We start from the raw sequence: 25,499 nt of genomic DNA on the forward strand, positions 1-25,499 counted from the left end.
TTGGGTGCTAATATGAGTCACAGAGAACACAAGCCCTGAAGAAGTTCCAAAAAGCGAGAGATTATTTAAGGCTGAAGTATCCAGGGAAACCCACAGATAGGAGGGTGAATTTATTCAGTTGTTCAACAAATACGCATTAACAATCTATTATAGAGCAGCAATTGTGCCAGGCATCAGGCCTCAGTGTTGAAACAGGACAAAGAAGTCCAGGAAGGACAAATAAAATTTGGATATTAGGAGAAGAAAGAGAAGACGTTCCAAATTAGAAGTACACAAGCAAAGGACACGGGTATACGAATGACTAGAGTATACATATGGGGTAGGAGGATACCACCACTTCAATAAGAGCAGGGTGTAGTGGGAAACAAATTGGTTAAGAAAATTTGGTTCAGATTATTAACCCAGAATTTGGGCCAGAAAACCTTAAATTACCAGGCAGAGGAAATTAAAAGGAATATTACTAAGTGCTTAGCCCATGTCAAGCACTTTCAAACCCACAATCTCATAGAATTCTCAGTACAACTCCTTCCACCCCCTTACCCACGACTGCACCCTGGGGATAAAACAAGAATAATTTTGGGCTGGCCCCATAGACTACTGGTTAAGCTCAGCATGCTCAGCTTTGGTGGCCAGGGTTTGATTCCTGGGCACTGACCTACACCACTTATTGGCGGCCATGCTGTGGCAGTGAACCACACGCAAAATAGAGGAAGATTGGCACAGATGTTAGCTCAGGGTGAATCTTCCTCAGAAAAAAGAAAAAAAAAAAACCCAAAACAACAAACCAAGAATAATTTTCCTTATTTAATGGATGAGAACGCAAACTCAGATGTTTCATGACTTACTTAAGGTCACTTAGCTAGAAAGTGGTGGAACATTGGCAAGGGATGAGTAAAAACTGGTCTATGATTTTGAACTTGGGAGCTTGATGATTCCCTTGACAGCGACAGAAGATTAGAGAGGGGAAGCTGACTTAGCGAGGAGCATGTGAGCAATAGTGATTTGGTTTGGGGACATTGGGACATAGAGATGATAGAAATATATCAGGGCCACCTTGCTGCCTATTCAGTCACATATATGTCACTTCAGTATTGATTGGCGACAACTAATCAAGTAATTTAAGAATTTCCACTTTTCAGTAAAACCTTGACTGGAAATTATCAATTGCAGAGTGTCAACCTTTCAACTAAAGCTGCTCAGTATGTGTCTCTAAGGTTAAAAGTTTTACTGCCCTATTTCTAAAGGAGGATCACGTTTTACACTCACCATTAACAGAGGCGTCATACTTTGTGTGAGCGTAATTAACTAAATAATTAATGTATCAATTATAAATTTTAGTCCACAAACCTGTGTGTGCAAGAAATATAACTTTAATTTTTTAATAATGGAATTTAATTTCTACTTCATGCTATCATAGTGGAAACTTCTCTTTGCCATCCTTCCACCTCTCTCCTCCCCCCTAGCCCAGGGAATACCTTCTCATTTTGGGAAGAGGGCACAGAAGGCCCTGCTATCACCTGGGTGTTGTTTTTCAGGTATTCTCCTACATCCATCCTATTGTCTAGGTTGGAAGTCCTTTCTTTCATCCCTGACAGCCAAGAAAATAGTTATTCCTTTCTTTTCTGCCTCATCATTTTTATGCTCTGAAGCAATGAGCAACTCACTGACTGAATAGGAAAAAGGACACAAGGTACAAGAAAATACCAGGAAAAATTCTTAGTTAACGTTACCAATTATGTTCTACTGTGTTTTCCCACTTGTAATTTGCATTTCTCCCAAATTATTTCTCATCTAATCAAGAATTAATAATAAAAATAACATTTATTAAGCACTTTCTATGTGCTAGACACTCTGCCAGGCACATTTCATGAATTATCCAACCATCCTTCAAGGTTTCTTTTAAGCTCTTTACTTGCACACTATAGGAGGTAATTAGCAGACCTTTGGAAGAGACATTCTCAACAATGTCGAGAGTTATTCATCCTTCTCTGTCTAATTAAAACTCATAAAAATAAAAATAAATAAAAGAAATATTCACTCACTGTTAGCCTAGTCCCTCATTTTGCCATGTTTGCACTTCAAGAAGGAAGTTGAGGAGGAGCAGAGAGCAGAATGTTATCAAATACCCTTTTCAAGATGATGACATTAAATTATAGACTTCAAAAAAATCTACTATGTTACTATTTAATATAACTAAGTCATTAGTCTATTACCAAATATATAATAATACATCAAAGTGTATTTATTGGTCAAAGTTACTACAATATACTAACATCTTCCTCATTTATTACAGTCCTTTTACTGTAAGTAAATCTCAATTTCCTTTAATATGTATTTAGGGACTTTGATAATGTCCATGCCTAGTCTAATTATGTAGAAATAATGATTGTAAATTATTCCTGTTGAGAGAGGAATGGAATATCTCCCTCCTATGTGTGCAATTCTTGCTGCACAGATGTTGCAATTATTGTATGATTGAGATGAGTCTCTTGGGGACTGAGCTGCTCTCAGTACATAGAGGATGGAGTCTTATCTGAGGGATGATAATATCTGTCACCCCAATCCTGTCAGGGATTTGGAGAAGAGAAGAGCTGTGTCCCTTAGAATGGGAGGGCCTTAGGTGAGTGACAGAGTTAGAAATTGTACTCTTACCCTTGATAAAGAGGACCAGGTGTTAAAGAGGATAGCCCCCACGGGGTGGAAAATAAGATGATACCTTTCCAAGGTAGATGAGAAAGGTTCTTGTGAAATTCTTTGGAAAAAGAAATGAGACAAGAGCAGGGAGAATGTGGTTGAGATATTATAGAACCAGAGATCTGTCAGTGTATACTGGACTGTGTCTATGCCTTTTATATTTTCTTTGTTCTTTCTTGGGATTAACTTTATTTTGAAAATGCCAGTCTGCTTTAGATGTGGTAAGAGTAACCAGGGAAAGAGATTTGAAGGGAAAGATGTTGCTATAGTTATCAGAATGAGAAAAAGCCAAAGAGAAGGTAAAATTCAGTAGGAGATGCTTTTTCCAGTGCTTACACCGTGTAGTTTCTTCGTTTTATTTCAGTAAAGGAAGTGCTTTCCTCACAGATGCTAATACCACTTGCTTTTAAAAGATAGGCCTTTGAAAAAGGGAAAAGAGAAGGGAATTGACATTTATTATTTAGCTGCCATGTCTTTAATAAAACACCAAAAACTTTACATTTTAATTCTATTCTGTCTTCACATCTACTCTAAGAGATAAGTACAGCATTGCTATTTCCATTTTATGGAAAACTGAGGCTCAGACAGGTTAAATAACTTACCCAAGGTCACATGGATATGTAAGAAGATATGACATATTATTTCTAAACATCATTCTTGATGATGGCCAAAGCTAAGTATCTTGCAAACCAAACTAATAAAGGACGTAATGTCATATTTGTTTTTTGTTGGATTTTAATAGATAACTTTTAGTCCATTCAATAGGAAGTGTCAAAGTGAAAGAAAATGAAGTATAACACTTTCAAAATAGTAATCAATAACTAATGAAGCAGAGATTATTTGGATTTGAAAAGTAGTCGTGAATGTGTAGTTAAACTTGACTATGAAGGAAACTGGAAGTCGAGAGAGAGAGTTAATCTCTATACAATAAGCAACGGGGACTTAATGGGTTTTTAAGCAGATGTGTGCCTTGCTGGAAACAGTACTCGGGGAAAATTATTCTGAGGGTATATGTAAGTTAGATTAAAATTAGAACCATCATGATTAAATCTGTTAGGAGACTGTTGTAAGAATGCAGGCATGTAATGATGAGAGTCTGATTTATGCTATACTTTCTACAGGAAACTGAATACTCACCCCCACAAAAATCCCTTTGGCAGAATTTTCTCTGAACGCTCATAGGTGCAAACCCTCACTCTTCTTACTCCTTCTACCTTCCCCCAATTGTCTACTCATTTCTGGTAACTTAGATTCATCTACACTCTTCTATTCCCAGCCCGACCTGCTCCCATGATTTTAGTCCCAGGTTTTGGAACACGTCTTGTTTCCAGGTTTGTCTCTTATTACTTGTCTCACTTCTGCCAGCCTGGATTCCTCCTCTGGATTCCTCTGTGACCTGTGATTTTCTGCTTTTCAATCATTGCAGTTTGATTTCAGGGCTTTACTTCTTAAGTGGCTGCCTGTCCTGGAATCAGCACATTATCCTTTCCTAGTTGCTAACCTCCTGCGCTCACCATTTGTCCACTCCAAAGTCCTTGCTGACCTTGCCCAACCCTTAGATCGTGCCAGAGAGAAGAGGTGAGGACTGAGGGTTGAGAAATAGACAATCATTAGTGGATATGAAGCCAAAGGGGAACTCTAGAATAGGGGTTTGAAAGGAAGAAGGATATCCAGGATGGTGTACAATCACAGAAGCCAGTGTACTACACAGAGTCTGATTGAAAGGTTAGAAAGGAACCAATAGTTGATACTTTTGATACCATTACTACATCTAGTAGTCAAAGCAAATGAATTGGGTGAAGCCCTAAGTGAGGCATGAAGCACCATTTTGGACAACTAGGATGGCAGAATCAATAAAATACTTCTGTTTAGTTTAATTTGTAATATTGTGTGAACAAGGAAACAGAAACTGATTTTCTTATTTGCCTGTAACTCCCCAGGCATATTCCCCCATAAAGTACAAAGGTTTTTTTTTTTTTCAGAACCTCAGTCAGTAAAGGAACAGTCATATTAATCAGTGTCCCAATGTCCATTCAAAGGAAGATAAACTATGTTCTGGAAAGAAAGGAGGTGAGCCACATTGGGGAAATGAATGGTAAAGCCAGGATTTAATGTATATCAAGCCTTTCATGACAAAGTGGTTCTGAAAAGAACTGTGATCAAGACAATATTTTGGGATATATTTTCTTCTAATCCTTTTCTCAATGCTATGACTATATTATATGTGATTTATTTTGGCACTATTTATTTATCTAATGTAGCTTCTAAAAATTGTTAATTCTATCCAAAGAGTCATAGTAGCCTGAAGAAACAAACTTGTTTCAGTTATCAATTGCTACATAACAAACAAACCAAAACTTAGCGGTCTGAAACAACAATGATTTATTATTTTTCATAATTATCTGTGGGTTGACCAGGTGATTTTTCTGCTGGTCTCATCTGGACTCACTCATGCAGCTTCACTCAGCTGGTGGTAAGCTGAGACAGCTGGGCCTCTCTCCACATGGCATATTATCTCTGGCTTTTTCAGGCCATGGTGGTCTCAAGATATTGTTCCAAGAGGGTGAAAGAGGCTGAAATATCTAATAACTAGCCTTGAAAATTGAACAATGTCATTGGCCACAATTCTGTTGATGAAGGCAAGTCACAAGGGTGGCTCGTTCAAAGATTGGGGAAAAAAACGTCTCCATCTGTTACTGAACCAGGTTCATTTTGCCCACCTCCCAGAAAGCCAAGCAGTGAGATGATGACATTGCAGCAGAGAGAGGGTTTTAATCACAAGGCAGCCAGGTGAGGAAGTGAGAGAATATCTCAAATCCACTTCCTCAAAAATGGGGGCTCAGGGATATTTATGGGGTAGGGGAGCAAGTTGGTCTGAAATGTGGAGATAAATGATTAGAGATAAGGAGAAGTGAGGTAATCGATGATCTGCACAAGTGTATTCAGACTTCATGCCTCTTCATAGGACGCATGTTCACATGATGACGGTGTTAGCATGATCTGAAGGTGGAGTGTTTAGCCTTTTGACCTCAAAAGGTCACTTATCAGACATCTGTGTGTGTCCAGTTGATGGGTTAGTGGTCTCAACTGGCCTGAAGTGGACAAGGGGTTCAAACACCAATTACCATGGTGACCCAGGCTCCAGTGAGATGTTATCTATAGGAACCTAGGGAGAGTCAGACAGCATATTGCCTAAATAGCACAGTTAACAATGGATGAGGGAACAAGTAACAGCTATAATCAGTAATTTCATCACTAGCTACTTAGTCATCAATGGCTAACTGTTTTCCAGTTTCAATCCCTCCTATTCTTTGGTCATTCCTCATTCTTGAGGGATTTGGAGCAACAACTGATCTGACTACTTCCTGCTGAATTGAGGCATAGATCTCGGTTAGAGGAATGAAACTGCTTAGCGCTCATTTAGAAATATTCTCATTCCTGGCTTCAGGTTGACATTTTTGCATTATTAAAATTTTGTACCTTGCTGAACAGTTTTGGAACAACATCTAAAGGCATATTTTATAATCAAGTATCTGACCAGAGGGATAAGAAGTACAGGCAACCCAAATTTTAATAGTCTCTGAAAAAGAGACCTAATCGCACTGGGGCCTCCATCTGATCTCCAGGTAGGGGCAGACATCTGGTCTTAGTTCCTGATAGTCTTTTGTTTTACTGTATATGCATCAAAGACTGGAGCGATGCCCTATACCCTGATCTTTCAGTTGTTATTGATGATGGCTATCAAGAGACTCTCTGCCTGGGGGTCACATTCCTAAGGAACTCAAAAGAACAAAGTCATCAACTTATAGCAGCTGGGAGGGACCATAAAATCTACAGAGCATTCAAACTTACAATATGGTTTCTTTTCTATAATATGGCTTCCCTTATATCAACACTGTGTTGAGTCGGTATCACATCTGTTGATGGGAAGATTGGACAAAGTTATATTGTAAAGGGGTATGATTACAGGTAGTTGTGATCCATTGGGGGCCATTATTGTGACAGTCTATAACAGTCTACCTTCAAGCCTCAAGAAAAGAGATTTACTTCTCTCCCACATGATTCTCTTCTTCCAAGATTGCCTAAGTCTCATCCAATCATAGCATCAGGCTCAGAATCCATGATCCTATAATCTGCATCAGGTCAAGATATTGATGAGGCTCTTTGGATACCATTCTTAGATTCAGATACCTGTGAACGAAAAAGACAAGTTATCCTCCCATCCCCTCACAGACCCATTGTACACTGGAGAGAAAGAAAACTACACTAATTAGACACTGCTGGCCAAAAAGGGGAACGGAGAGACATATAACAGTAACTGTTCTATGACAATTTGGAAATCCAGCCAGGTGCCTGTTAGCAGGTTCCTCTACTCCAGAGGTAGGTAATATTTCTTGATTAGGGCCCACTTCTACTCTCTTGAAGTAGTTCCCTAATCTTTTTCTCTCCTTGGCTCTTGGCAACACCCTCTGGGCTCCTAGCTCTGCCCTGACTTGTCCTTTCTTCTGCATAACAAATGACCCCATTTGTAGCTGAGTAGCTTTCTCATCCCACTTCCTACTCATAGAAAAGTGGGGGCCCAGAGGCCTCTTTCCATTTTGAACCATCTCAATCTCTTTTAGTCCAAGCTAGTGGTGTTTTTTCAACATAACTCTTTTAAAAACTTTGTGTGTTTTCTATGTATCTGATAGGGTTCACTCCTGCCCCCCAAAGCCACACAGATAATTCTTTTAGAGGCATTGGGCTGTAGTGCTAGTTTCTTCCTTATTACTTCAAAATTCTTCTCTCTTAATGAGGGTGGATAGTAAATTAAAGCTCTCATAGACATAAAATGTTGTGTTTCACACTATGCAAATAGACACGTCTCGTAAAATTTTGTGCATAAGTCAATTTTTTGTAAAGACAATGGAGTTTATAGCATTGTAGAATCTTGCCATTTAAAATCAATCTATTGTGAATCCTTTAGTAAAGTTTGGAGAGACAGTGGGGTAGAAAGAGGGATAGCTCTGGAGTCAGACCTGCATTTGAATCCCATTCTGCCACGTGACTTTGAACAAGTTCCTTATTCTCCTTTGGTGTTAGTTTCCTCATCAGTAAAACAGGAATACAAATATTCTGTGCTTGCTATATTGCTGGGTTGTTATAGAGATTAGAGATAAAGTGTGTAAAGCAACTGGCACATAATAAATGATAGCTAGAGCTACAATTGTAGAGCTGAATGAAACTTTAGCCCCCTTCCTAGGCTAACTCCATATCAAAACTTTTTGATGGTATACTTTATTGCATGTATATTTATTTACTCTAATGATGTACTACTGATCTAAGATAAAACACACCCCAAAAATAGAAATTAAAAAGAAGAATTTTTAACTTCACTTAAGTAGAAGTTCTAGTATTTTCTTCCTGCCCCCAGTGGATTGCATTTTTCACACGGAGTGCTGGAATTTGTGGCACTACCAATATAGAGGGAAGTGATGAAACAGTGGGACAGTTCTCTAGCAATCACTAGCATTTCTCAATTGATATAAAAAACCCACTAGAAAGCGTTGTGCAAGGTACTATTTGTAGCAGAATGTTTTCCCTGGTAGCCAATCAAAACTTCATTTTCTTTAGGTGAAAACCAAAAAGCCTGAAATTTATAAAAGAAACACATTTTTTAAATGTTTCAAAAGAATTATTTTTGGATTGTGCCTCTTCTACTAGAAGTAATGACCAATGATCTTCTTCTTCTTTTTGTATTTTAAGCTGTTAAATACTTTGTTCCTTCACTTAGACTTTTGTGTCTCCTCCGATTTCACTAATTCTTTTATCTACACTTATTCTACCTTTAATAACTGCTCTTAGCCCTGTAATTTTCATGTTAATATTTGACCACTGACAGTTTGATTTTCTGGTCCAATGTATAATACAAACTTTATTCCATTTAATATCCATAATTTTCTCCTCTCTCTGATACAAATGACACTTTGTACTTCTTATTCTGGTCTGTACATTTTGTGCATACTAACTCTAATTTTTTCTGTATACTTTGGGAAATATAATGGTGGGAATATACCAAATCACATTTCTTTTTCCAGTTCACTTTTTCTAGTTGTGGTAGTGGAGTTTAAAAATTACTAGATGTTTACTGTGACTATAATATTAGTCACAGTGTCTGATTTCTAATACACAAATATAATTAGGCTAAATAATTTGTCTTGAATAAAAATGCTTTAATTGAGAGAGAAGTCATATTCTAGGTAAAGCATTAATAAATTCTAATAACATTTTAAGTCTCTAATTATGCATTATTTGCCGTAGTCCTGTATTATTATTTGAAGGCATCTTAAATCCTTTAAAGAAGTAGGCTTCATATAATAATAATAATCATTATTATATATAGCTAACATTTATTAAGAATTAAATATGTATTAAATACTGCAATAAATATTTTACATAGATTATCTCATTTGATTATTATAAGTTAATGAAATAGGTACAAAATTGGGACTACAGCACAAGCTGAAAGGCCACGTGGTGGATCATGAAGCTATATTGTCTCTGGTAATGAGTATCTTTGGCCCCAAAGTGATCACTTAGAAAACTTGAGATAAAGAAAGTTTCATTTACAGTAACGTTCTTATTCTAGTGTAATTTATTTTACATCCTGAACCTAATAAGTAATCCTATAATTATATGAAATATGTATAATCTTTTAAACTTTTCATATGCTTTAGATTAATGCATTAATATCATGTGGTTATTGAATTTTTATTTAGAATTTGCCAATTGTTTCTCTAATTTGACAGAGGACTAAATATCAAACAATCTGGGATCAGTTTCTAAAAGGTCTGGCTCACAAAGAAAACAGAACTGACATAGAATTTTAAGGCCAAATACTGAAGTTCATCAATGAGAGAAAGAATAAAATATATCAAATTAATAAATACAATGTTAGCGGTAACATTAGAAAATTCATTACCTGCTATAAAGTACAAGTTCATGACTTTTGGAGACATAAAATTTTGACTACTTTATAGTTGTCTTGAGTCATATTCCTCAGTCTGTAAAATGTGAATGTATTACATATGTGCATATTTTACTTCAGGAAATATGTAGGGTCATTTTTACTGTGCATCAAATAATTTTTCAATAATTGAAAATTATCAATCCTAAGAATGTAGTTAAATTGACATGCCATGATGTGTCACCCCATCATATTAGGTTTTCAAAGACTTATTTTTCTAAATACACAAATCAAGAAATTTCAAGTATTATGCAAAAATGAAATATACCAATGACTGTGTATGTATTCTATATGGCACATATATTCTATTCTTTATAAAAAGATTCATTAAAAATTGGTTGTGAAAATTATTTTCTCAAACTTCAAGGCCTGATGTAATTATACTAGTCTACATTTCTCAGATATTTATATCATTCAACTATATTAATTTTTAGTATCTCTCTGACATATGGGTGAGTCTATAAAAATATAAAAGATTGTATTCCCTCTTCTATATTTTAATATTCTCTATTAATAGATGGCATTTATTTACATACATACATTTTAATTAAATTCTAGCTCAGAAAGTTTTCCACTATTCCAATTAGCTCTATTATTTCTAGAACTCTTTTACGTTAATTCAATTTCAGGATGCTTGACTAAAGTATTTAGCTTATCTCTGGTGTAAGTTACATCTTTAAAAATTATCAGTGAAGGAATTATTTTGAAATACATTGTTAGTAACTTTAAATGGAAGCTATTTTCAAGTACTATTCTTAGAGTTCTAAAAGTTATCTAGAAATTTTTTTAAAAAGAAACTTTATTTAGTGAAATTTTAAAAAGAAAATGTTTTCAAATTTTGTGAAAATGTTTTGTCTATTGTAGATATTGAGGCAGAAAAACATAATAAAAACCAAAAAGAAAGAAATGTCACCACACAGGTAAGTATTTTGCTAAATCCTTACATTTTTCTTTAATACAAAATTTAGGCTATAGGCACTATTAGACGTATTGATTCAGCATGCTCGGAATTTCTTTAAAAAGTAACTATTGACTATTGTTTCTTTCCTCTTTTTTTCCTTCTCAATCAATACTTTTGTTCATTTGTTCAATAAATATTTACTCATTCCACCGTGAGAAGATAAAATTTATCAGGCCTGAGCCTTCTCTTCAGCCATGGCCTGTCTGAGATTCTAAATATTAAGAACAGACTAGTCTGGCTTGTAGAGTCACAGATGTCTACTAAACTTTATTACCTCATGATGTCTGCTGACATCTTAGAAGTAGGAGATTCAACATTTTCAGTCTATTCTCAACCGAGAAACCAGCATAAGCCTATAAATGCAAGTCATTTCAAATCATTCCTTTACTCAAAGGAGCTTCCCATCTCACATAGGGTAAAACCAATTCCTTGCCTACTAGGCTCTGTGATCTGGCCTCATGTTTTTTCTCTGACATCATTTCCTACTACTGTCTCCTTTACTCGCACCATTCTAGACACACTGGGCTTTGCGCTGTTCCTCAGAAACTCCAGGCATGGGCCTACCTTTCTGTTCTTTCTACTTGGAACATCTTTGAGCCCAGATATCCATTTGGCTCCCTTCCCTCATCTTCTTTAGGTCTTTGCTCAAACCTTTTGGAGGGTCCTTCCCTGGGCACTCTGTAAATTTGCATTCACTCTTTCTAAAATTGCAAACCCTGTCACAACACCTTTATCTTTATTCCCTGTAGCATTTTTCTCTCAGAATTATCACTACGTAACATACTATATTTTGTTATGTCGCCCTCCACTAGAATATAAACTCCATGAGAGCAAAGGTTTTTGTCTGTGTTGTTCACTGCTTTTATCCCAGCAACTAGAACAGTGCCTGGCACATAGTAGGCACTCAATAAATGTTTATTGAATTAATGAATAAATCTTAAATTTAGATTAAAGGAGTAAACTTTGAAAAACTGTTTATATAAATTAAAAACTCCTTTCTCCATTGCAATATTTTCTAAACCCCTCCAAATTTAGCTCTTCTCCATTACCATAACTACCACATCCCATAATGAAAATAGAAGTGACCTTGGCACAAAGCCCACATTTTGTCCTTGGGCAGGTGGAGTTTGAAAGGACATCAACTTCATCAGGTCATCTTGATTTCTCTTGTAGACTTTGCTATCTTGTGATATGCAGCGCCTGCCCAACAACACATGAAAGCCCCCTTTGGAATCAAGGAGCTCCTCACTGCTCCGGATCAAGGACGCTGCTCAGACCCATAAGAGTCCTTCCCATTGCCTGGGATTAGTAGATGAGGCCTATATAGTAAATGGTGAGAAAGGACCCCAGCTCTATGTATAGCCAAGCACAAAGGAAAACTATAAACTATTCTAAGAGATCTCAGAATATTGGACAACAAAAGCCCAAAGAAAGGAGAAAACATGCCAGGGTAGCCTGTTTGTAGACTGAATATCTCACTCAATTCCCCTGGAGTATCTGCTTTTTTAATCTTCCTTAGCACCAACCTCATAGAGCACAGACTGCAGAAGTGAAAAGACTGGGCTACAAATGGCTCTAATGCAAATTTCCCTCACATCCCTGCTACACTACAGGCAGAATAAAGCAACCTCCATTCACTACACTTGCCATATTGTTTCATGACTCCTTTGCAATAAATAGGATACTGTCTGGCTGATAACACTCTCCCCCCATCTCTACCCCCATTGTAGACCTGGTAAATTCTGGTTCTTTCATAATAATTACTATTTGCTTTATAATTTTTTAAAACGGCCTTCTAAGCATAGCTTCTCTTTCCCTAGTTTTTCTCTTTCTGGCTCTACAACTCTACGATTCACAAAAGAATATCATCTGCTCCTTCGTTTCTCCAACACACACTTTTTTAAAAAACACAAATAAAAAAAATTTAAAGACACTTTGTCTTGTGTAAAGGATCCAATATTTTCAGGAACTCTGTGTATTATTTCCTTCCGTATTAAAGAACGATTGTGATCGCAGAGGTGGTCAACCCCCAGGTATCTAATGTACTACCAGGGAGTAACTGAGGCCCCTTAAGGGAGCAATTCAAGTGCGTGGCTCAGGGGCCATTATGACAGCCACCACCACCAAGACCAACAATGAAAACAAGGAAAGGGTAGCTCAGATGCCAGCACTGAGCAGTTCTGCTGGAGTTCCCAGAGTGCTCAGTCCCATTTTCTCCTTCATCTAAACAGTCACATTCTTCTTATTTTTGAGATTAACATCTTGTTACAGCAGACAATTAGACTTCTTTTTTTTTACACTTTTTGGTACCTTGTTTTATGTCCTTATTGTCATAATTCATATTAAGAACAATGTATTACAGTTATGAAATACCTTAAACTTTATAAAACCCCTTCACATATACCATTCATTCCTCCTAACACCCTAACAAAGATGTTAACTGGTTATTTAAATGGTTAACTATTATCCCCATTTTACAGATTAGAATAAGCAAGCCTATTCAAATTTAAAAGATCTTTGTATTACAAATTTTCCATATACATATTCATTGAACACAATGCCTACTATGTACCAAATACAGTTATTGGAATTTGGATTTTCAGAAAGGTTCTGATTTTTTTTTTTTAGCTTTGTGACACCTCTATTTGATAATTACTTGAACTTAATTGTCTCTGAGAACTTCTCCTCTTGCAGCCCTCTCAAGCATTTTCTCCTACAGCCCAATTATATTGGCTCTAGTCGGGGCAGTGGGTATCCGTCTCCCTCCTCACTATTATAGTCTCACTAGGAGAATAATAGGAGCTGAGGACAGAGAAGTAGCTGTGGTCTTTCTCTCCAACTCTGCTCCTGTCATCATTCTTGGAGATTTTGGTATCTGTGAATCCTAGACTCTCAGTTCCGTTATTTAGATCTTTTTACTCCATTAATTGCACACTCTTCAGTACTCCCTTGGTCATAATCTGGACTATGTCTTTCCCAAATTAAAATTTCAAGCTTCCAAGTCTCTGATGACCACTCGGTGCTTTCCAGGTTCTTCTATTAATGCTTCAATTCCACATCAAATCCATTTGCTCCTTTTCCTGTGCATCGTTACCCTCACATCCTCACTTCCCTTCTTAGTTGGCTTAGAGTTGATGGCTCATCACTACAGGACCACAATCCCTTTTCCAAAGCCCTTGGGAACAAGTGCGTTTCAGAATTCAACGTTTGTTTTCAAATTTTGGTAAAATATACATAACATAAAATTTATCCTTGTAACCATTTCTAAGAATATGTTTCATTAGTGTTAACTACATTCACACTGCTGTACAACCAGTCTCCAAAACTCTTTTCATCTTGCAAAACTGAAACTCTTTACCCATAAAACAGCAACTCTCCACTACTCCTAACCTCCCAGCCCCTGGCAACCATCATTATAGTTTTTGTCTCTATGACTTTGATTACTCTAGCTACCTTATATAAGTAGAATCATACAGTGTTTGTCTTTTTTGTGACTGACTTAATTTCACTTAGTATAATGTCCTTAAGCTTCCTCCATGTTGTAGCATGTGTCAGAATCTTCCTTCTTGAGGTTGAATAAGTTCCATTGTACATATATACCATATTTTATTTATCCATTCATCCATTGGTGGACACTTGGGTTGCCTACAACATTGGCTATTGTGAATAATGCTACTATGAATGTGGGTGTAAACATACCTCTTCGATATCCTGCTTCCGGTTCTTTTGGGTATATACCCAAAAGTGAAATTGCTAGATCATATGATAGTTCTAATTTAATTTTTTAGGAACTGCCATATTGTTTTCCACAGTGGTTGCACCATTTTACATTCCCACCAACAGTTCCAATTTCTCCATATCCTTGTCAACACATTATTTTCTGTTTTTGCTTTTTTTTTTTTTTTTATAGTAACCATCCTAATGGATGTGAGGAGGTATCTCATTGTGGTTTTTATTTGCTTTTGCCTGATGGTCAGTGATGTTGAGCATCTGTTTATGTGTTTGTTGGCCATTTGTATATCTTCTTTGGAGAAATGTCTATTCAAGCCCTTTGCCCATTTCCTAATAGGATTGTTAGATTTTTTTTGGTGTTGGATTGTAGGAGTTCTTTACACCTTCTGGATATTAACCTCTTATAGGATATATGATTTGCAAATATTTTCTCCCTTTCATAGGTTGCTTTTTCACTTTGTTAATAGTGTCCTTTGATGCACAGAAGGTTTTCATTTTGACTTAGTCCAATTTACCTATTTTTATTTTTTTGCCTGTGCTTTGGGTGTCATATCCAGGAAGTCATTACCAAATCCAATGTCATGAAACTTTTCCCTATGTTTTCTTCTAGTTTTATAGTTTCACGCATTATGTTTAGGTCTTTAATCCATTTTGAGTTACCTTTTGTATATAGTATAAGGTAAGAGACCAACTTCATCCTTTTGTACATGGATATCTGATTTTCCCAGCACAATTTTTTGAAAAGACTGTCCTTTCCCCATTGAATGATCCTGGCACTCTTGTTGAAGATCATTTGACTATATGTGAGAGTGTTTATTTCTTAGCTCTCTATTCTATTCCATATCTGTCTTTATGCCACTACCACAGTTTTGATTACTGCAGCTTTGTATAAAATTTTGATGTCAGGAGGTGTGAGACCCACAACTTTTTCTTTCTCCAGATTGTTTTGGCAGTTCACGATTCCTTCAGATTCCATATGAATTTTAGGAGGACGTTTCTATTTCTGAAAAAAAAAATGCCATTGGGATTTTGTTAGGGATTGCATTGAATCTGTAATCACTTTGGGTAACATTGACATTTTAACAGTATTAAATCTTCTACTACGTGACCACATGATGTCTTCCCGTTTCTTTTTGTCTTCTTTAATTTCTTTCAGCAATGCTATGTAGTTTTCAATGTATGAGTGTTTCACCTCCCTGGCTAAGTTTATTCCTAAGTATTCTATTCTTTTTTTGATGTTATTGTAAGTGGAATTGTTTTCTTAATTTCCTTTTAGGATTGTTCGTTGTTAGTGTACAGAAACGTAACTGATTTTTGTGTGTTGATTTTGTATCTTGCAACTTTGCTAAATTCATTTATTAGTTCTTACAGTTTTTTCATGAAATCTTTAGGATCTCATACATAAAACACCATGTCATCTGTGAATAGAGATAATTTTACTTCTCCTTTCCAATTTAGATGACTTTTACTTCTTTTTCTTGCCTAATTGCCCTGGCTGGGACTTCCAGTACTATGTTGAATAGAAGTGGTGAGAGTGGACCTCCTTGCCTTGTTCCTAAACTTAGAGGAAACGCTTTCAGTCTTTCACTGTTGAATATGATGTTGGCTGTGGGTTTTTCATATATCACTTATAATATGTTGAGGTAATTTCCTTCTATTCCTAGTTTGTTGAGTGTTTTGATCATGAAAAGATATTGAATTTTGTCAAATTCTTTTTCTGCATCAATTGAGGTGATTGTGCAAGGTTTTATTCTCCTTCAGTCTGTTAATGTGGTATATTACATTGATTGATTTTTTTTAAGATTTTTAAATTTTTTTCCTTTTTCTCCCCAAAGCCCCCCAGTACATAGTTGTATATTCTTAGTTGTGGGTCATTCTAGTTGTGGCATGTGGAACGCCGCCTCAGCATGGTTTGATGAGCAGTGCCATGTCCGCACCCAGGATTCGAACTGACGAAACACTGGGCCGCCTGCAGCAGAGCGCGGGAACTTAACCAGTCGGCCATGGGGCCAGCCCCATATTGATTGATTTTTGTTTGTTGAAACATTCTTGCATTTCAGGAATAAATCCTACTTGGTCATGGTGTACAATACTCTTAATGTGATGTTGAATTCTATTTGCTAGTTTTTTGCTGAATATTTTTGCATCAATATTCATCAGGGATATTGGTCTATAGTTTTCTTGCAGTGTCCTTGTCTGGCTTTGGTATTAGGGTAATGCTGGCCTCATAGAATGAGTTTGGAAGTGTTCTTTTCTTTTCAATTTTTTTGAAGAGTCTGAGGCATAATTCAGGGCTTTGATTTTTCTTTTTCTTCTTATTTTGGAAATGTAATACTATCCACACACACATACATAATACACATACAGACATACACATCATATATTATAGAATAATATAATATATTACCATATTCCCCAGCAGAGACTGGGGAAATAGGTTGTTTTCAAACATATTCTTAATTATGCAGCAAAACATATGGATATTCAGGGCCGGCGCGGTAGTGCATCAGTTACGTTCGCACATTCCGCTTCTCAGCGGCCCGGGTTCGCTGGTTCGGATCCCGGGTGTAGACATGGCACCGCTTGGCACGCCATGCTGTGGTAGGCATCCCACATATAAAGTAGAGGAAGATGGGCAAGATGTTAGCTCAGGGCCAGGCTTCCTCAGCAAAAAGGGGAGGACTGGCAGTAGTTAGCTCAGGGCTAACCTTCCTCAGAAAAGAAAAATATGGATATTTACATTAAGTGGGACACATAAAGAACGTAACTTCACATCAGGTTCAGACAGGTTTTCCCAGCAACTGAATTTGAGCACCAAACTATTGAAAAAGCTTTTAGTTTTCAGATATTTTTGGATTTTAAAATTGCAGCAAAGGGTTTGGGGTCCTGTGAAATCACTCCCTTGTTATAGACCTTCCATTTAGTTATTCCTTTTGCACTCCATCCAATTTAGTGGTAAAACCTCAACCCTGAGTAAGTGCAGTCCTCCATCTACTCAATTCCTGCACCTGAGTAGCTGGAATTGGCTGGAAATAAATCCAATCAGACAACCAGTCTCATTTTAATTTCATGACCACAAGCCTCAAGTACGCCTTCAGTGTTTCCCTGCAAACCTAAACATCTCCCTAGTCAAACTTCTTGTCCCCCATCTCTAAGGCTACTGCTTCATATCTTCTCTTTTCTTCTCCAAATCCAACTCACCTGTCCCTCACTCTCAGCTGATGGCTTGCTTTTCTTTTCCCTCTTTGAAAAAATAGAAACAGTCTGAAGAGCAATTCTACATTCTCCCATGAACAACTCTATCAATTTACCAGCATCTGTAACCATGTACACTGCCTACACTCCAGACACAGACTGTCTAAGCCATCTCTCCACTGAGATTTCTAATGAATACATGCTTCATTTGGGTATCTACTCATATGGTTCCCCTTGAAAAAAAAATACAAAAATTTTTTTATAAAACTAAACTTTTCTCAATCACTTATCTAAAATAGCATACTCCATCACTTTCTAATTCCTTACCTTGATCGAATTTTCATGTGCTTTCTCATCATGTATAATTGTTCATATTTGACACCCCCACTCAAAACTGAGCTCCATGTGTACAGGCTCTTTAGTCTTTTGTTCACTTCTATTTCTTAGAGTCTTTATTAGTCTCTAAAATATAGTAAGTGCTTGATAAATATTTGTAAATGAAAAAACGTCATTGTTTAGCAATATTTCTATCAGGGACAGAACAGAAGCTATCTGTCAGTAGCTGTAATGATACTTATGAGAAAAAAATGCTGAAATTAATGACAAAACACAGGTTTCTAGGGTTACCTTTTGATTTTAATAATCTATCCCCTGTACCATGAATACTTAATATGGCTATATGTTTAATTATAATTTTATGCTCCTTGCATTTAAAAATGCAGAATATAAATACTCTAGTATGTATCAGATCTTAATGTTCTCTTAATTTCATAAAACTACCCTTATAATGCATTTAGTAATTAATAGAAATGTTATATTAACACTATAATTAGTATCACCCAAGCTATTTTATTTTTCCCCTTTAATTTTGTACTGCACTGTTTTCCCACATTTCAGAAGTTATCCTTGGATAGCAGTCTATTATTGTTATTTGGTGCCTTTAGAAGGTAGATATACAAATAGACAATAAAATATTTAGCATTGCCTTTGCCAAGAGAAAGAAATATTTTTACTGATGAATGAGTTATTTCTTCTCTGTAAGAAGTAGCTATTCTTTTAACTTAGGGGTGGCTGTTGCCTTATTTGCTTTGTTTTAAAAAAAATCTTAGGCATGTTATGAAAAAGTATTCTAAGATTATTTTATATTCTTAACTGAAAATAGTTTAGGAAAAATGAAAAACACTAAGACCATTACCAAAAACACCTCTGTTTCAACTTAACATCTCATAAATAAAATCTTACTTCAAGGGAGAAAAACTGCTACAACTGTGAGATTTTCAAGTGCCAGTCTTTTCTTTCCAAATGTATATATGTTTATTTAAGGCTTAGGAAGCTTGAGTAATCTGATATACCTTAAATTCCTGATTAAAACCATAATCCAAACAAAATCTGCTTCAATATGTGTCTTTGCTATATGTGTAAATGTTTTCACTGTCTGATGAGTGATATAAATTTTTGTACTATTTGTGTATTTTAATTATACTTTAATTTGCTGACTACTTTCTTTACTATGACTAGGGCAGGGGTTCTCAAACATTAGCATGCATCACACTCATCTGGAGGACTCGTTAAAACACAGATTGCTGGGCTTCACCCCCAGAGTTTCTGATGCTGTAGACTTGGGGTGGAGCTGAGAATTTGTATTTCTAACAGATTCCCATCTGATGCTGATGCTGCTGTTCCAGGGACCATATTTTGAGAATCAGTCACCTAAGGAAACCTGGTTTTCTTATAGGCAAACTTAATTTCTTTTTTTTCCACTCCCTTCTGGCTTTCTCCATAACCTGGCTTTTCTCTGATAATATTTGGGGCACTAATGTTCATACTCTTTGGAAATACAGTGACCTGAACATAGGATATGGAATCCCCATCTAGATATAGTGGGGAAAATGGAAATTCACTTCCTCCCTCTTGCCAAACCAATGACAGCAGCCTGTGTTGCTCTCTCTGACACAGTCTTGTTGTACCTTATTCAACCACCTGGACAAGGGCCGCTAATGAGGAGGTGCTGAGCTGATCTTGGTTTGCCACTCCTATTGTCCTCACTGATGCTTTCAATAGGGTCTTACTTTTCATTTGCTGTTTTTTCAGAGAAGTTTTTCAGCAGAATTAGGGTATTACACAGTGCCAAGGCACAGTGAGTATTTTGGGGCATGTGAGTCAGGAAAGAAAAAGAGACATAGATAGTTAACGGAAGCAAGAAATGCCTTTGATTGTCAAGCCCTAGGGAAAGAAAGTCACTGACAGGCAAAGAATCCTTACCTTCCAGTTCTTCTTTAACTTCTCACCAATCTCCCACTTGCAAGGAATGATGGTCGTTCCCCATTCCATAGCAAACCCATAGCAAACATGACTCACACTTACTCCCTTAGACAAAACACAAAACTTTTTTGTTTTCCGTATATAGGGACACAATTTGGAGACATTAACACATATAGAGGTGTGTCTGGGTGGGTGGGATGAGACTGATTCCCTCCTCCAAACTTCCTTTTGCTCCCCATTCTTCTTCTTCCCTATAACTGGAATCTCCATCTACTCAGCTGGTCTAGCCAAAAAACAAGAAGTTCTCTTTGACTTTGTCCTTTTTCTTACCCCTACATCCAGTCCATATTCAATTCCTATCTGTGCTACTTCCAAAACATATCCTAAATCTGCCCGTACAGTTTATCTCTGTTGCTTCTGCTCTCATCTGAGTCACATCATCCCTCACCTGGTTGACTACAACAGTCTCTGAACTGTTCTTCTTGCTCTTGTGTAATCCTCTCCTCACACATCAGCCAGAATGTTCTTTCTTTCTAAAATGTAAATCAGACCATGTCTTTTGAATAAAATGTCAACTCCTTACAGTGTCCTTATATAATGTGACTCCTACATCTCTCTTTCTCTTTTACAATTTTCCCTTTTGTTTACACTCCTTGAGCTACTTGGGCCTTATTTCCATTCCAAGAACCTAAGTTTGTTCCTCTTTAGAGCATTGGTACTTGCTGTTCCCTCTGCCTGGAATGTTCTGCCCCCATATCTATGCAGGATGGCTTTCTTGTCATTAAATTCTTGGCTCCAAAGTCACCTGTTCAGTGAGGCTTTTCTTGGGCATCCAATCTAAATTAACTAAACTAGTGCAGCAACCCTCTTCACCCTGCATTTCACTCTTTCTTACATCTCCTTGTTTTATTCTCTTCATAGCATGTATCAATATCTAATACTAACTTGTTGATTTATTTGTTTATTGTTTATTGTCTGTCTGTCTGTCTTCTCACAGATGAACAGAAGCTCCTTAATATCAGATAGATAGATTATTCTGTCTTATTTGCCATTATATCTTCAATTCCTAGTGAATGCCCTGCATAAATATGTTGAATGAATGAATCGTTTATTCATATAGCTCTTAAAGAACAAGGTTGGTTCATTACTTGATTATTTCACATCTGCTGCCTCCCAAAAACTACTTGAGGAGACTATTAAAGTCCCATTAACAGTAGCTATGTTGCTGTTATTGAAATTCTATTAAAGAATATGCATGGGATTGGGGGCTAACTTATATTTACTGTTAAATACATCTCAAGTGGCAATGGGGGCCATGAGTGTGCTAAAATTGCTGCTCACTGTCTTTAGGTGAAGCTAGTCCAAAAAATGTATGGTATAAAAGTATTTTCTACTAGTAAAGAGGTGTTTAGATATTCTGCTTAAGAGATTAAAAACTATATTTCAAAAAGCCGAATAGTGTTTACTGATTTCCCAGGCTCAAAACATCGTAGTTCACTGATGAATCATGGAAATAAATAGCCAGAGTACCTAAGTCCTAGCAGTTCAGGATCTGAAACAGAAAAACAGAAATATTAATTTACACAGAAAACATATATTCAATACAACAATAATAATAATAGCTAATATTTATTGAGTACTTACTATGTATGAGGCTCTTCACATTTATTAACTTATTTGATCCCAGCAACAACTTTATGAGGTAAGCAATATTGTTACTCCCATTTAACATGTACATTTATAGTTCACATTTACTATAAACTGAGTCACAGAGAGGCTAATTAACTTTCCCATAGTTAGACACAGCTAATTAGTGGTGAAAAGAAAATACTATGAAGGGAATATAAATGAGTTTTCTTTTTTTTGAGGAAGATTAGCCCTGAGCTGACTGCTGCCAATCCTCCTCATTTTGCTGAGGAAGAGTGGCTCTGAGCTAACATCCACGCCCATCTTCCTCTGCTTTATATATGGGATGCCTACCACAGCATGGCATGCCAAGCAGTGCCATATCCGCACCTGGGATCTGAACTGGCAAATGCCGGGCCGCTGAAGCAGAAAGTGCGAACTTAACCACTGCACCACTGGGCTGGCCCCCATAAATGAAATTTTAAAAATCCGTAACACATTTATTTATGGGTATGAACAATTAGGATGGACGATTTTGAATAAATTATCGGTTCGTATGTTAACAAGTAATCAAAGTTTCTTGTGTTTAAAAAGTAAAATTGCATGTTGTTTTAAGAATAAAACTAAGTATTATTCATACAAAACATTGTAAAAACCCTTAAGTTAAACCTCTAGCCTTAGCAGACTGGATTACTCTAGTAAACAAGAAGCTATTAAAAATGTGTTCTTGAGTGACATCAGCATCATGGCAGAGTGAGTTCTCACAGAAATGCAACATAAGATTTATAGATATTCCTCCACAACTAGAAGGACCCACAACTAAAATATACAACTATGTACTGGGGGGATTTGGGGAGAAAAAGCAAAAAAAAAAACATAAAGAAGAAGATTGGCTACAGTTGTTAGCTCCGGTGCCAATCTTTAAAAAAAAAAAAAAAAAGAAGAATTATAGATATTCCAGAAGGAGAAAAGAACGAGAATGGAGTAGAAAGGTTGTTCAAAGAAATAATAGTAGACAATTTCCCAAACCTAGGGAAGGAAATCCATGTGGAAGAGACTGCCAGATCTCTTAAATATGTCGATGTAAAAAGACCTACTGCAAGGCATATAGTAGTGAAACTGGCAAAACAGAATGACAAAGAAAGAATACTAAGGGCAGCAAGGCAGAGGAAAATAACCTACAAAGGAACCCCCATCAGGCTTTCAGTGGATTTCTCTGCAGAAACCTTACAGGCTAGGAGAGACTGGAATGACATATTCAAATCACTGAAGGACAAAAACTTTCAGCCAAGAATACTCTCTCCAGTGAAAATACCTTCAGATATGATGGAGAAATAAAAACTTTCCCAGACAAACATAAGCTAAGGGAGTTCATAGCCATGAGATACACCCCTCCACACACACACACACACATGCACAAGAAATCCTCAAGAAGGCCCTCATACCTGAAAAAAACAAAAGGAGAGAAAGGGGTTACAAACCACAGAGTAAGGAGTTAAATAGGTAGACAGAATCAGAGCAGGATAGCAAATACTCAAGTATAACATTAAAGACATAGGGAAGGAAAACCCCAAAAACAAAGATAATCTTGTCATAGTAACCACAAACTCACAACACAAGATGGAATAAGATGTGGGAAAAACAACTTAGGAGGGGAAGGGGAAAGGGACTGAATTGGTTTAGTCTAAGGAAATTAGAGGCCATGAGAAAAGGGACTGTCTTATCCACGAGATCTTGAATACAAACCTCAGGGTAACCACTAAACAAAAAAGCAGAACAGAGACAAAAATAAGGAGAAAATAAAGAAAAATAACATAAAAAATTACATAACTCAATTGGTGGACCAAAATACGCAGGCCAAGAAATAAAGGAAATGCAGGAGAACTGGAGAACAAGTGATAAAATGGCAGCATTAAACCCTCTTATATCGATAATCACCCTAAGTGTAAATGGATTGAATTCTCCAATAAAAACACACAGAGTGGCAAGATGGATTAAAGAACAAGACCCAATAACATGCTGCCTCCAGGAAACACATCTCAGCTCCAAAGACAAACACAGGCTCAGAGTGAAGGGATGGAAGACAACACTCCAAGTTAATAGCAAACAAAAGAAAGTGTCGCAATACTTATATCAGACAAAGAAGACTTCAAGGTAAGACAGGTAAAGAGAGACAAAGAGGGGCAGTATATAAGGATCAAAGGGACATTCCATCAAGAAGAAATAAAACTTATAAATGTCTATGCACCCAACACAGGAGCACCAAAGTACATAAAGCAACTGTTAACAAACCTAAAAGAAGACATTAATAATTACACAATAATAATAGGGGACCTCAACACACCATTCACATCAATGGACAGATCACCCAGACAGAAAATCAACAAGGAAACAGTGGAATTAAATGAAAAGCTAGACCAGATGGACGTAATAGACATATATAGAACACTCCATCCAAAAACAGCAGAATACACATTCTTCTCAAGTGCACATAGAACATTCTCAAGCATAGACCATATGTTGGAAAACAAGGCAAGCCTCAATAAATTTAAGAAGATTGAAATAATAACAAGCATCTTTTCTGATCACAATGTTATAAAGCTAAAAATTAATTACAAGAAAAAAACTGAGAAAAGGAAAAGATGTGGAAACTAAACAATATGCTATTGAACAACCAATGGATCATTGAAGAAATTAAAGGAGAAATCAAAAAATGTCTGGAGACAAATGAAAATGATAACATAACATACCAACTCATATGAGATGCAGCAAAAGCTGTCGTAAGGGGGCAATTCATTGCAATACAGGCTTACCTTAAGAAACAAGAAAAAACCCAAATGAACAATCTCAAACTACGTCTAATTAAATTAGAAAAAGAAGAACAAACAAAGTACAAAGTCAGCAGAAGGAGGGAAATAATAAAAATCAGAGCAGAAATAAATGCTATTGAAACAAAAAAGGCAGTAGAAATGATCAATGAAACAAAGAGCTGGTTCTTTGAGAAGATAAATAAAATAGACAAACTCCTAGACAGACTTACAAAGAAAAAAAGAGGGAAAGCTCAGATAAATAAAATTAGAAGTGAAAGAGGAGAAATAACAACGGATACCACAGAAATACCACAGATTATAAGAGAATACCATGAAAAACTATATGCCAACAAAATGGACAATCTAGAGGAAATGAATGAATTCTTAGACTCTCATAACCTCCTAAAGCTGAATCAAGAAGAAATAGAGAATCTGAATAGACCAATCACAAGTAAAGAGATCGAAACAGTAATCAAAAGCATACCAAAGAATAAAAGCCCAGGACCAGACGGCTTCCCTGGGGAATTCTACCAAACTTTTCAGAGAGGATTTAATACCTATCCTTCTCAAGCTATCCCAAAAGATTAGGGAAGATGGAAAACTTCCTAACACATTCTATGAGGCCAACATCACTTTGATATCAAAGCCTGACAAGGACAACAAGCCAATATTGCTGATGAACATAGATGTAAAAATCCTCAACAAAATATTGACAACTAGAATACAGCAATACATCAAAAAGATCATACATCATGATCAATTGGGATTTATTCCAGGGACACAGGGATGGTTCAACATCTGCAAATCAATCAATGTGATACACCACATCAACAAAATGAGGAATAAAAATGACATGATCATCTCAATAGATGCAGAGAAAGCATTTGACAAGATCCAACACACATTTATGATAAAAGCTCTTAACAAAATGGGGATAGAAGGAAATTACCTCAACATAATAAAGGCCATATATGACAAACCCACAGCCAACATCATACTCAATGGGGAAAAACTGAACACCATCCCTTTGAGAACAGGAACAAGACAAGGATGCCCACTATCACCACTCTTATTCAACATAGTACTGGAGGTTTTGGCCAGAGCAATTAGGCAAGAGAAAGGAATAAAAGGAACCCAAATAGGAGGTGAAGAAGTGAAACTCTCACTGTTTGCAGATGACATGATCTTATATACAGAAAACTCTAAAGAATCC

At 36.5% G+C, this 25,499-nt stretch overlaps 1 protein-coding gene across 6 annotated transcripts in view; it reads left to right on the top strand.

Annotated features, from left to right (window-relative positions):
• Positions 1-25,499, top strand: part of SEL1L2 (SEL1L2 adaptor subunit of SYVN1 ubiquitin ligase) — a 118,203-nt gene that overhangs the window by 12,762 nt on the left and 79,942 nt on the right. For all 6 annotated transcript variants that reach the window (XR_011530948.1, XR_011530947.1, XM_070588793.1 and 3 more), the window contains exon 2: positions 10,565-10,620. Coding sequence is in view for 4 of the 6 variants with exons in the window: in XM_070588793.1 (XP_070444894.1) it covers positions 10,565-10,620 (56 nt within the window). In the remaining 2 variants the exon portion in view is untranslated. The remainder of the gene's footprint in view (positions 1-10,564; positions 10,621-25,499) is intronic.

This window comes from Equus przewalskii, chromosome 21 (genome assembly GCF_037783145.1).
Source record: "Equus przewalskii isolate Varuska chromosome 21, EquPr2, whole genome shotgun sequence".
In the NCBI taxonomy this organism is placed as follows: Eukaryota; Metazoa; Chordata; class Mammalia; order Perissodactyla; family Equidae; genus Equus; species Equus przewalskii.